The 13579-nt window shown below is 35.9% G+C and overlaps 1 protein-coding gene across 1 annotated transcript in view; it reads left to right on the top strand.

Moving 5' to 3' along the window:
- The window catches only part of TBX20 (T-box transcription factor 20), a 66563-nt gene that overhangs the window by 5613 nt on the left and 47371 nt on the right, over positions 1-13579 (top strand). Inside the window, exons 4-5 of the mRNA XM_037837551.1 lie at positions 3036-3144; positions 6497-6655. Coding sequence (XP_037693479.1) covers positions 3036-3144; positions 6497-6655 — 268 coding nt within the window. The remainder of the gene's footprint in view (positions 1-3035; positions 3145-6496; positions 6656-13579) is intronic.

Genomic DNA, 13579 nt, shown 5'->3' with positions numbered 1-13579 from the left:
AATTTCTTTTTTGTGAAACATTACTTTTTAATATACCAGGGATCATATATGTTCCATCATTATCATATTATTCCTAATAATGTTATTCCAGGAGTATCCTTTTAGAAAAAATACATGCAATCCCTTTATTGTCTTCTGCTTTTCCCAAATGAACATAGGGGAGGGGGCACGGGGAGAACATGTATTCCTTATGTGAAAGTAATAGCTGTAGGTTACAGGATTCTAACTGCACACTTTAGTACAAAACAAAGAATATTAGCTGACTTTACATTGAGGGTTCTAAAATCAAGTGTCCCAGCTTTTAAGTTATTTGATGACTGTAATTTTTTTTGTAATTGATTATGAAAGTTCATATAAGAGCTGAGAATTTACATAATTGTGCAGACTTAGGAAGTTTAAAGTTATGGCTGGTTCTTTGGAAGTGTCTAGCTTGAAATCTTGGTCAAGACGAAGAATCAGTCAGACAATCTACACCTTCAGTTCAGATGGAATATTAAACTTAATTAGTAGTTGATCATATTATCGAGCTTACAGTATGCTAATTGTGCAAGAGAAGAGATTAAAAGCAGACTCTCAGAGTTTCCAGTTCTCACAGAGACTAAGAAGAACATCTTCCTGACACTTCCAAATCAGAGTATTAAATGACAGGACAAAGAAATTTTAAAAAACAGCATTAGTCAATTTTTTAAAAAATTTAAGCAAGATTCACCTGACTATAATGGATACTAAAATGAATAGAATTCGTGTTCTCTGCTATTGACTACTAAATAGCCAATTTATTATTATTATTGAGCTTCCTTGGCTGAGTGGATATTTGCAAAATTGTTTTAAACCAGAAATAGTAATAGAAAAAGAGAGTGAAAAGAGAGTATTTTTTTTTAGCAGATTCTTAACCATTTTTACAAGCAAATCCTTTTCTTTCTTTCCCCTTCCTCTGAGAAGTTAATTACTCTTATTTAACATACATTTGCTTCCTATCTGAAGGTATGGAGAGCTGGTGCAGGCCAGCAGGACTTTGGAAATATGACATGTCCTGTTTATGTTACTAATCTGTTCTGATTGGAGAAAGAAAGGGCACACCAACACACTATCTCAACTGAAGCACGTTTAAGCTATTGCTGGAATTTTAAGTCCTCGGGACTTGAGAGAGGAGGGGCTTCCTGTATTTTTTTTTAATTCATCCTATGTCAGCTATTTATGTGGATATTAGATTAAAAATGTTTAGGTTATTGTGGGATGGAAATATTCTAGATAATTTAAGCAAGTACTCTTCTATTATTACTAAATTATTATTAAAGGAATTATTATTAAAATTATTTTTTGTTATTATTAGTTTGCAGTATTTTCTAGCTCCCTGAGAAAAAGGTGAAGAATTTGGGAGATGAGAATTTTTGTGCTGATGATAGAAATTCTAGGTGTTTGAAGCATTTTATTTCAGACTGAAATTCATTGGTCAGTTGGTAGTAAGAAGAAATGATGCTTGATAGTATTAGATCATAAAAATGGGTAAGACATAATACATGATCCAGAATAACGCTACATTTTCACGCAGAGCATTTGCTTTTCTTTAAAGTAATTGTAAATTTAAGTAAATTAATCTCTAATGTGATTACATATGATGAATGTGATACTTAAAGGGGGAACATTTCACCAGTGTCTAGGACTTGAAATATTTTTAGACTGTTTTTGGTGTGGGATGGGGTTTACCAATCAGTAAAACACCTACACCCATACAGCCACACCCATACACTTGAAAAGCTCTTGTTGTGTTATCAAAGAATACTTTAATTGAAAGGCAATTCTGAACACTCCTTCTAAAGGTAATCGAACAAAAAACCCCTTAGCTTTTACATTTTTTTCTGTGGGTCTGTTGAGAATCCTTAGTGCAGTCAGCTTTTCTTGTGCTTTGTTTCTGGTGGGCTTTATAAGGTTCAACATACATACCTAATTTTTCTATTCTTAGGCCTCTGTGTGACAAACCGCAGCACAGATTTCTTGTCCTTTATGTGAATATCACCAAGAAAAGGATTTACACTGCCTTTCCGGTTCCGTGCAATCCCAACGAAAATGTTTTATGTTTAATACAGTGTAGTTGTAGGATCCTATACAAAATTTAGATATGATTAACCTGTTACCGAGACAAAGGTATCTGTCCAGTTAAATCAAGGACTTAAATCACAGTTTTTGTAGAGGGGATACCAGAGTGAGATTCAGAAAGAGTTACACTGATGCCATGGCTGCAGGTAGAATAAATGGCCTGCATTTAAAACTGTGAGTAAAGGACTGCTTTGCACATATTAACTGCTTAATAGATTAATAGATATTTTCTCCATCAAAGCTTTAAAAAATTTTTTTTTTGCTTAATTTCTTTTCACATAAATAAATTGAATAATTTGATTCTTGTCCAGCTTGTTTTCACTTTCATTTAGTGAGCACTTAAGAAGAAGAGGATGGTAAAAGTAGGAGTGTTTAAGGTATCAAGAGGAACTGATCTGATCTCTGATCTGTTAAAAATTCCCCAGGTCACTCTACTGAAATTACTCTATCTTGTGTTATGAAGAACCCAAACCTTAAACTGAGCCGCTTTTAAGTTTAAATAAGTGATTTCTCTGAAATTGTTTCTTCTTTTGAATTCTTCATGTCTTCATCCTTTTTAGTAATACTTATTATTAGGGACTTTTTAAGTAATTAGTGTAACCTAATCTTTCTTTTGGTAATGCCTACATCAATAAGATTTTGTATTTGATAGAAGTGGAGCGGTAGCTGACTAGATGGGTGGGAAAAAACTTGTAAAAATGGCTTGCTCAAAATATAGTAGAAAATTTATTCAGTATTATCCCTTTAGATCCTTGGTACATGAAGAAATATTGTTAGATGTTTTAGAGTCCTTTGGCATTACTGTGCTAGTAAATTTGAGATATATGAGGCAAATAAAATTTACCCTTTATATGAGATTTATGTGCCCCTATTGAACCAGAGCATTCTATAGCCCACAGAGAACAGATTTTTAAAAAATGTCTCAATAATTTTCTTAGGCTGTATGTGCACCCAGATTCTCCTTTCACTGGTGAGCAGCTACTCAAGCAGATGGTGTCTTTTGAAAAAGTGAAACTCACCAACAATGAGCTGGATCAACACGGCCATGTAAGTACAGTGCCTTTGACCCTGAAGATTCCCCTGGATGCACAGGGAGGTCATGCAAAAGTTCTTCCTAGAGTCCCTCCCTCCCCCTCTCACCTTCACTCCCACTCCACCTCTGTGTCATTCTATGAGAACACTTGCTGTGTTTCTTAGGGGATCTTGACTGTCATCAGGGGGTGATTTATAGGGATGCCGTGTGCCATTGCTATGTCAGGGGGTCGAGGGCCTTCAGTTCTGTGGATTTCTTCAGAGTCCTGCCACTGCCTTACCACCTACCCCAGCTAAATAAAGGGAATATGCATTGTAGAGGTTACTGTAGCCTGTTCTTGGGTTGACCATCCCATCTGTCCTATTTTGTGTCAATAAGGAGTTCATTAAATTGAGGAAAAAGATAAATTAGAACTCAGAGCTCTTATCAATAGTTAACAGAACAAATCACCTTCTATGTTGGATAAGATTCCTTTTTAAGACCATGTCTATAATGTTATTCCATATGAAACAAAGAGTCTTCTAAAAATTCTGTTTTATATTTCATGTTAAAAAAAGTGTAGCTTCTCCAGACAAACGTGCATACTTCTTTTTGATGAGGAAAATACTTTCTTTTTTGCCTCTATTGCCAAAAAGCACATGGCTGTTTTCCTAGTTGCTTTCCTTGGCTTAGATATTCTGATATAACTATTCTCTCTCTTACCCCCTTTATTAAGTCTCTTGTTACTTAAGGTTTTAGTTTTTATTGAATCTGTGCAATTCATAAGAAGTGTTTCAAAACCTTTCTCAAAGAGGATGAGAATAAGTAGTTAATAAATCAGTGAACTCGAGATACGGTTTCAAATAGTCGAATTAGACCTGGAACCAAATAAATCACTTTAGGCATTGCCACCCTTCACTTGCCCACAGGAGACCTTATTTATCATGACAAAGTCACGGTAATTAGGTTAACGCATAACTGCTGGTGGCAATGTTGGGCTCTTGGAAGTAGGTTAACAGGCTTCTGGTATTTTATGTATTGGAAAAAATAATTGACCTTTATCTTTAAGGACATTGACATAATTGTCCTTTCCTTTTTTTTTCTTAAGCTGTTTCCATTGACAGATTTTTTAAATGAAGTATCGGTGATACTTTCTGTAAGTCAGTGATCATTGTTAATGTCTTTCGTATTAAAATTTCTTGGGCTCCAGTGAAATCTTTGCAGGGAGAAATGGGCTTATTTTTATGATTCTGGTGTTTTCCATATGTGAAGCTTTTACAAGAATTGTTTGGGTCTTGCCAGGAAGATTTTAGAGTTCATTTTGAGATCAGCTGTACTGAATTGAAATATTTTTCTTTTAGAATCAGCTTCACGGGTAGGAATAGCACTAGACTGGATTCAGGATCCCGGTGTTCTAGGCTGGTTGTGCCAAGACTGGACTTTGACAGATTGTTTAATCTTAGATGGTCGCTATCTGTTTTGGCTTTAAAAATCTTGTGATTTGTTGTAACCCTTTGCCACCAGAATTAGTGTGTTCTGAAAACTACAAGGAAAGATTTTCAAATTTTGTGTTGCTTAGTCAATTTCTTTGAATCAGTCCTGAAGAAGCCCCTCTTATGGATGCATTTTTAGTTTTGTAATGGAAAAGTTTCTTATTTCCAGGAGTTCATTTCTTGAACCTAGCAGAGCCCACGTTTCTACGTTGTCCTTAGCCACATGGGGATTTGAGCGGAGTCAGGGAGCCCTGGGGTCTGAGACCCATTCTGGGGGTCTGAGTCTTCCCTGTGCCCTTTCCCAAAAGGAAAAATTTAAGGTTTTTCCCATTTTGGGGGGTGTGTGTGTGTGAAAGAGAGAGAGAGAGAGAGAGAGAGAGAGAGAGAGAGAGAGAGAGAGAGAGAGAGATAGATTTGTAAATTCTTTATGTCTCCCCTGAAGAAAGTCTAATGAATGATCATGTATTTTCTTCTATCAGTCAGTGTTAGGAGACAGATATTTGCTTTGCTTCAGGCTTATTCCAGTTTTATGATTAAGTGTAGCTATGTTGAATACCTTGAAAGGAAGACATTATACAAAGAGATGTGTTTTTGGTTGTTTTTGTTTGTTTTTTTAGGTTTATTTCAAATCATTTGAAGCTCTCGTTTATTTCAGTTATCCCTATTCATGTTTGGGGTCATCAAATGGTAGCTTGTTTAAAATTTAATCCCAGTTAGTGCCCTATAACTTTAAGTTGGCATACATCAGAGCGCACAGAGAGGCTGATGATATATCAATTACTCCACAGTGACTAGTATTTAACTTGGCTAAAGTCAGTCAGCAGGGATACTTATTACCACACCCATGTTAGCGGACAGGCAACGAAGGGATCGATTCTATTATTAGTCTCAGCAAGCAACAGCGCAATGATTCCTGCCACACGTGTTTATCAAATGCAAACTTAGAGGGATTTTGTTAGGTCCTTGGGGGTTGGGGAACGCAAAATATGAACCCTGTTATCCCAGGAAAGATGTACCCACTTTTGCAGATTTATGTAGCTGTCTGGGTGGCAGAGCAGATGATGTGGAAAACCTTTTATATCTGGAAGTGAATTTTGTTGCTCAGATTTCATAATGTCAAATTATTAGATTTTGTTTAAAAGATATGAAAAATACTACCTCTTGGCTACTTTGCCTTGTTAACCAGGTAGGTTTATGATTTCTAGGTATTTAGCAACTTTTACTAGCAATGGAATGGAAGCTGTCCATCACTATTTTTCAGGTTAGTTTTATAACTGGAAGTTAGGAATCAATGAAGTGGTCAGAAATAATAATAGTAAATCGAGTTCACGTTTACTGAGCATTTATTTGCTACATGCTTTTACAAAGGTTATATCATCTAATCCTCATCACAGCCCTATGAAGTATTGCATTTGAGAAAACTGAGGTTGGACAGGCAAGATTGCTTGGCCCAAGATTAAAGCACTCAAAAGTGGCAGTTTCAGGATTCCAACCTAGGCCTTTCTAAATTTTCCCCTCACAAAAACAGTCTGGCCTCTAGAATATATAGTGTCTTATTTTAGAACATTTAGGCATGCATCCTTTTGTCTAACCAGACTAACAAATCTTTTAAAGACTTAATTTAAAAAAATAAATCTTACATTACAGATGATTTTTTGTTTTTTGCCCTATCATTTAAAAATTGATAGTTGAAACAACCCGTATTATTTGCAGTTGTTTTGGTAAAATGGAATCCACAGCAATGACTCTGCAGTATCTTGTGAAAATGATTTGCCTTAAGAATTTGAAACTATGGACTTTTTGGTTTTATGGCTTTTTCTTTGCCTCATTTTGGCCTCTTCAGCAATTATATATAAGGATTTAAAATTCAATACTTCCCTCCTCTTGGTTGTAGATAATTTTGAACTCGATGCATAAGTACCAGCCACGGGTGCACATCATTAAGAAGAAAGACCACACTGCCTCATTGCTCAATCTGAAGTCTGAAGAATTCAGAACCTTCATCTTCCCAGAGACAGTTTTTACGGCGGTCACTGCTTATCAGAATCAGCTGGTGAGTGTGCAGTTCACAATTTAGTTTCTGCATAGGATAAGGATTTAGGAGGTTCTTTTACTTTCTTGAAGAGAAGGGATATCCTGATACTACAAAATGGTAGTTTGTTTTGGAGAGAGCTCTTCCGTAGCAGCCCTGGGACTTCTTAGAGTATGTCGAGTGAATGTGGCTCAGAGTTTTAAAGGTCTGTATTATACTTGCTTTTTTAGGATCTTTATACTCCCAGCCAAGTTTTTCACTGCCCACTCCCCAACCCCAGCCTGCCCCAATCTGCCTTTTCAAATTCTCTTCTCTAGCAAATTATATGCCTCTTTTCTTCCTTCTGGCAGAGCCCTGTAACATACATAATCATATACTCATAACTTCATAAAATTAAGAAGTTTGATTTTTCTTGTTAAATTAAACATTCATAGATTCTAGCCAACTGCCCTGACAACCGGTACTTTATTTTGTGAGGCTTGTTCAGCTGTTATGAAGGGTGAGATAATTCTAGTAAAATAATTTTAAATCATTTTAATCTCTCTTTAGGATAATAAACTTCAGTATGTGAGCAGTTGGATATTTCATTAACATCAAGCTATGCAATTTATAATATTGAGTTATATATTTTCTACTCTCTCTCTCGTAAAACACCTTTAAATTTTATGTATTTCTTCATCCATGAGGTTTAATCCAACTCAATAAATATTTGTTAATATTTAACAAGTACAAGTGCTGTCAGACTCTTCCCCATACTTTTTCTTCTTTTACAGTCAATATACCTTGAGGGCTGGGGGTAATATTCGCTCCTCTGTAAGTGAGGAAGCTGAGGCCAAGGGAGAACAAGTAACTTTTCCACGGTCACCAAGGACCAGAATTAGAATTCCTTTTTGATGTAATTCAGTAAAAGGGAATCACATCCTCAGTTTATTTAGAAAAGTTCAGTTGTTCGTAGCCTCTCCAGGTCTTTGTGTCTTGCTTTTGCTTTTTGGGTTATGGGTATTCAGGACCCTCTTGCTCCTCTTGTCTCAGTGTTGTTATGTTTTGGGTTCTGAGTGAATAACTGTTAGGTGCTGTCCGATCAATGGCTTAGAGCTGGGAGTGGGATGGGCAGCCGGAGGAGATATGGTGCCGGGGCTCTCAGGAAAAGCGCGAAGGTGGACTTGGAACCCAGGGAAGGAATGTGGACGGATGGCTGGAGTGGATGTTGTTCGTCAGGATCGTGAGCCTGTCATTTCAGAGTAGATTTCATTTTACCATGGTGGCTGCCACATTTCTTACTTGTAAACTGGGGCTAATAACTGGCTAAACGGTCTTAGGGAATTACCGTGAAGATCAAATGAGATAATGTGTGTAAAAATGCACTCTATAGGTAAGGCATTGTGGTTACTATTGGACTCTCTTGGGAATATCAAAAGAGGATTTGTCACCATTTGGATTTTAAAATTTTAGTGGTATATTTTTAAATGAAATGAATGCATACTTTTTATCATGCTAGTAGTCTTAGAGAAAGAGCAAAGTGTTGTAATTTCTGAATTATCTCCATGATAACAACTCAAGAGTAGAAACTTTGAGAAAATGCCCAAGGTAAAATTTTGTGTAGAATGCAGCCCACAAAGTCCTAAAACACAAATGCCATTTCTCTGGGACTCCAGAACCACTGAAACCAAAAATCCTATTTTTAATTTATTTGAGGGATGATGGAATGTAGACATCATAGGTTCAGAAAAGATTCCTGAAACTTTCAGTTCATTTTATACTAATTGACTTTATAGCTTTTATACTAAAAAACATTAGATATATACTAATTCAAGAAACCCTGTTGATGTTTGGAAATGAAATAAAAACTGGTCATATGGAAGCTTCATTACTTTTATGCGAATTCTCTGTAAAGAGAACCAAAGCCAAGAAGAGGTATTTTTTTTTTTTAGTGAAAATTACATAGAACAAAATTAAAGGAAGTTTCCAAGTATAACGCCTTAGATTTGGTTTAATAAATGAAACAGTATTTCTGAATAAATGTTGTCAGGACTTCTCATATCATGGTTCACTGCCATAGGAAGTTATTATTTACAAAATTATGATAGCTACCATTTAGGTGCTTATTATGTGCAAGTCACCATTTTTAGTGCATGATACGATGAGGTAGGAACAACAGTATTATTATTCTGCATTTTACCACTGGGAAAATTGAAGTATGGAGATAAATAACTTGTTCAGGGTGACCTTGCTGCTCCCATCATAGAACTGAACCAGGTGATTGGATTCAGAGTCAGTGTTCTCAACCACTCAGCTATAGCCGCCTGCTGTCCCCAAGAAAGCCGGGCATCACCTCCTCTCAGCTTTTGACCCTGGTGGGCTCAATGACATTCTTTTGAGAGGGTTTCAATTCTTTCTATACTTTTTCTTCCAACAAATGCTCATTGCTTCCCTTCTTTGTACAAGATACTGTTCATACTGCACAGCAGAGTGTAACATGTAACACAGTGACAGTCACCCTAAGATGGACGTCAGAATATTGACCAGCACTCACTACATCTAATTTGAGCCACATGCTTTAATTATATTATCTTAATTCTTTTTTCCCCACTCAACTTTTTATTTAGAAAAATTTCAAATATATGTAAAAAATGAAGCAAATGGTAAAACGAACCCCCATGTACCCTCCACCCAGATTCAACAGTTCACATTTTGCCATATCTGCTTGACCTCTGTTTCTTTCTCTCTGTATATCCAGATGTTTCCCCCTGAAACATTTGAAATTAAACTGCTTGAATCATGAAACTTTACCTCTAAATACTTAAGCAAGTATATCCTAAGAATAAGGACATTATTTTAATAACTATAACACCATTATCCCAGCAAAGAAAATTAGTAACAATTATTCCTTAATATCATCTATTATTCACTTCATATTGAAAAGTTCCAGTTTGGGCCAACAATGTCTTCTATAAATCCTCCCTCCCCCCATCCTGAACTAAGATCCAAGTAAAGTTCATGGTTTGGATCTATTACTTTTAATTTTAAAAAAGCTCCCCACTGTTCCCCCCCTCCAATGTAAGAATGTTTAATTCTGACACTAATCCTCTGAAGAAGGTCCCCTGAGCCATGTTTGTAGATGAGGAAACTGGTTTCAGAGTAGTCAAGGCACTCAACCAAGGCTGTAAACCTAGATAGTGACAGACTCATCATGAGGTTCTGATCTTCTGGGTCTTATTTCCACCTTTTGGTGGCACGAAGATAAACCGCAAGGCCAAGGAGTGACCACTGACAGTCTCAAAAGGTTTGAGAACTGAATTTGAAAATGTTGCTAAATTAGAATAAGTTAAGATACTAATAACCATATGTTCCAACACCCATTGCTACTCTTCCATCTGTTTATTTCTAATTGAAAGTATAAATGGGCTCAAAACCCAGCCATCAGTGCTCAACTGTCCTTTACTGCATCATTAAGTATAAAGATTAATATAATTAATATATCATTTCATTGCTAAATTACCCACAATGGAAGCAACTAAATTCAGAATTAATTTTCTGAATAGATCCTGCTTTACTTCTATACATCCACCTTTAAAACCACAGTCCCTAGCAAATGCCATATGTATATTTGAAATTCAATTAATAACAAAAGATTTGATTTGGTATTCTAATAGGCCCATTTTACAAATGGTTTAGAAACCTCATATGACTAATCAAAATTCATATAGCAGGTGCTCAGTAAACATATGTTGAATGAATAAATCAGTTTGGGGGTTAGCATTTTCGTTAGTCCTACCTACACCATTTTGTAAACTACCTCTGATTATTTCTAGGCCTCCCACATCTACCCCTTCTTCATCATTACACCATGTTTATGCACTAATTTTCCTATAGAAAATGTATAATAAAATAAATATATAGTAAATAAAGAAATTAAATATATACTACATATATTACAAATGTTAGGAATTTTTTTTGTGCACACAGGATAAAGAGGGAAGAGAAAAGAGGAATAAAATTTAAGAGTTCGCTTTCAGGACCACTTCCGTTTCTCTTAAATTTTGTGTGGAACTGTTATTTTTATGTCTATTATGAGCCAAATCAAAGTTTCCAGTAGAATTTCTGGAAAAGCTTCTCATTTATCATGGCTGTGAATTTTATTTATGAACAATGAAAATGGGACCTTTTTTCCTATTTCTTTCTCTGCTTTTTGCGAGGGAATGATTGCATTTCTTTACATTATTAGATAAAAGCTAAATACATTACACTTTCAACAAACTGTTTCATAATTTAAGATTTAAAGGTCATACGTTGTTCTGAACAGGCAAACCATTGCTGTAGAGTTGAAGTGTAGGTCAGGTTTCATTTTTAAATGCCTTTAGACAGCTCTTCTCCTGATAATTGGAGAAATGGTCTCTGAGGGCCAATTTCACCTTGTGGCTGGGAACCCAGCTAGATTCAGAGTCCAGTGATATCACAGTGAATAATGACCAATGGAAAAGGTCCCCTTTTCTTTTGCAGAGCTGGCAGTGTCAAAATCTGCCCTCAAGTTTTGCGTACCTTTATCTATAGATAGTAGCAATGTTGAGACAGTGACTTTTCTGGTTAGGAAATGCATTATGTTCTATATTATTGACATAATTCATGAAAAAACAGGGATGTATTTTAGCCTATGTGTAGAAGCACGCTAAACCTCAGGATTTCTTAAGCGCATTCTGCTATCCTAACCTGTTAAAGCTTTCTCTTCGCAAAGTTAAAAACATTGTTGCTTTTTACATTTGTTTTTGAGTTATAAGGAAGCCATATGTCTGGTTTCACCTGGGTTTCTCTACATGTGATGTTTGGTAGTTGATTATTTTTCAGTCCTTCTTTTAGGATCACTTTTGACACAGGCTATATCTAGCAGTGTTACAAGCCATAGATATCCTATATAGGGCGTAAACGAACTGAGTGTCCAACTGAAATCACTGTCTATAACTCAGTAACTTTCTCTCATCAATACTCAATTGTGTAATTTTTTCAGTTATCACAGATTTCATAAAGGGATATAAAACTATGCCTTAAGAATGAATTGCTTTCCATATTACTAGTGGTTTTTTTATTTAAGTAAGTTTTATTTTATTTAAAGCCATGATTGACCTTTTAAAGTACTTGTTTATCTGAAATGTTAACATTTTGCTTTTTAAAAATTATTTCGTCTTAAATTTAGAAAACAAAATAAAATGCTTTTTATGTAAACTCAAGAAGAGTTTCATCTAATCTATTACTAATGAAAGATCAAATCATATTTCTGACTGCTCATTCTTGAATTAAAGCTCAGTAAATGTTTCTGGTGCTTATTGCGGACACCCCAAAAATATCAGAGGCTAGGGATATGACAGTGGCATTGTGGGCTCACTAAGAAGTTAAACCCGTGGTCACTGTGCTTCTTTTTAATATTCCGCAGAGCCTGTTCAGAGCCCCAACACAATTTTTGGGATAATAAATCTACTCAGATTTTTTCCTCTAACTTCCAAAAGCAAATATTCCCCCTGGGATTAAATAAAAGGGTTCATAGATAAAGTAAATACCTGGTTATTTTCTTGAGTTCTTTTTCTAATTAGTGCACTGAAATGAAATCATGACTGTAACCAGTTGGTGAATCTAGATGTGACAGCTCCTTGGACTATTCTGTCAACTTTTCTGTAGATCAGCTATTATGTCAAAATGAAAACTCCTGACCTGAGGATTATGAAAGATGGGCTAGAATGATGTTGGAATCAGACCATTCTAATAATGAAAGAAAATTCTAAAGAAATCTGAAAACTCACGTTGAACTTAACTCACTTTCTTGTTCTGAGTTATGGCAGTAACGTTAGATGTGGCAACACATCTATTCAACAACACACATATTTTGGAAGTACTTATTCTCTACATGGTATTAGGGCACTGTAAGATTTAAGACAACAGCAGTCATCACATCTCTGAGCCCATAGTCTTTATCTTTTGGAAATATGAGGAATAACAAATAGAAATTTCAAAATCCTTTTCAGGGACAAAGTTGCTCAAAAATCCTTCTTTAGCTATTACAAGAAATAGATAACACTTTCTATCCTTTTTTTCGTCATGATAAACAAAACTTGATACTGTTCACATTGTAAAGGAATGGCTGCCAAAGAACTTCTCTCCTTTTTTCCATCACTTAAATTATCTGCCATTGTCTGTAGAAAATTTTATCCATTGCAGATCCATGTACTCTTCAGTTTTTAAATGTACTATTTGAAGTAGACCTTAATTTTATAGCTCTGCCCCACAGTCTCACTTTGAAATTTTCATCTGGGTTTGATCACTCTAACATCACTAACGGTCTTGGTTTCCTAGGGCTGCTGTAACAAAGTATCACAGACTGGGGGTATTGACTCACAGTTCTGGAGGCTGTAAGTCTGGAATCAGGTGTTGGCAGGGTCCTGCTTCCTCTGAAGTCTGCAGGGAAGGATCTGTTCCCTGCCCTTCTCCTGGCATTTGGTGACAGCCGGCCATCCTTGGTATTCCAATCTGTCTCCATCTTCACGTGGCCATTTTCTTGCTGTCTCTGTCGTCCTCTCTCCTTATAAGGACACAAGTCATTCTGAATTAAGGACCCACTCTACTCCAGTATGACCTCATTTCAACTTGCCTTATTCTGTCTGTAACAACCCTATTTCCTAATAAGGTTGCCTACACAGGTATTGGGGATTTGGACTTTAAAATGCCTTTTTGGTATTTTAATTCAACCCCAACACCATCCCTGCAGTAGCTGCCACGTTTCCCTCTTTAGTGCCAATTAAATCCACCTTGAATTTTGGTCATCTCCCCATCTGCTCCCTGGAATTTTAAGCTTCATTAGGGCAAAGACCACGTGTTCTTAATCTTTGTACCTTCCAACATCTAGCATAGTGCCTGATGAGTAATTAATTCTCAGTTAATATTGGTTGAATGAATTATTAT

Source organism: Choloepus didactylus, chromosome 5 (assembly GCF_015220235.1).
Source record: "Choloepus didactylus isolate mChoDid1 chromosome 5, mChoDid1.pri, whole genome shotgun sequence".
NCBI classification, from domain to species: domain Eukaryota; kingdom Metazoa; phylum Chordata; class Mammalia; order Pilosa; family Megalonychidae; genus Choloepus; species Choloepus didactylus.
The sequence above is the reverse complement of the archived record's forward strand: the minus strand, read 5'-3'. Positions and strand labels throughout refer to the sequence as shown.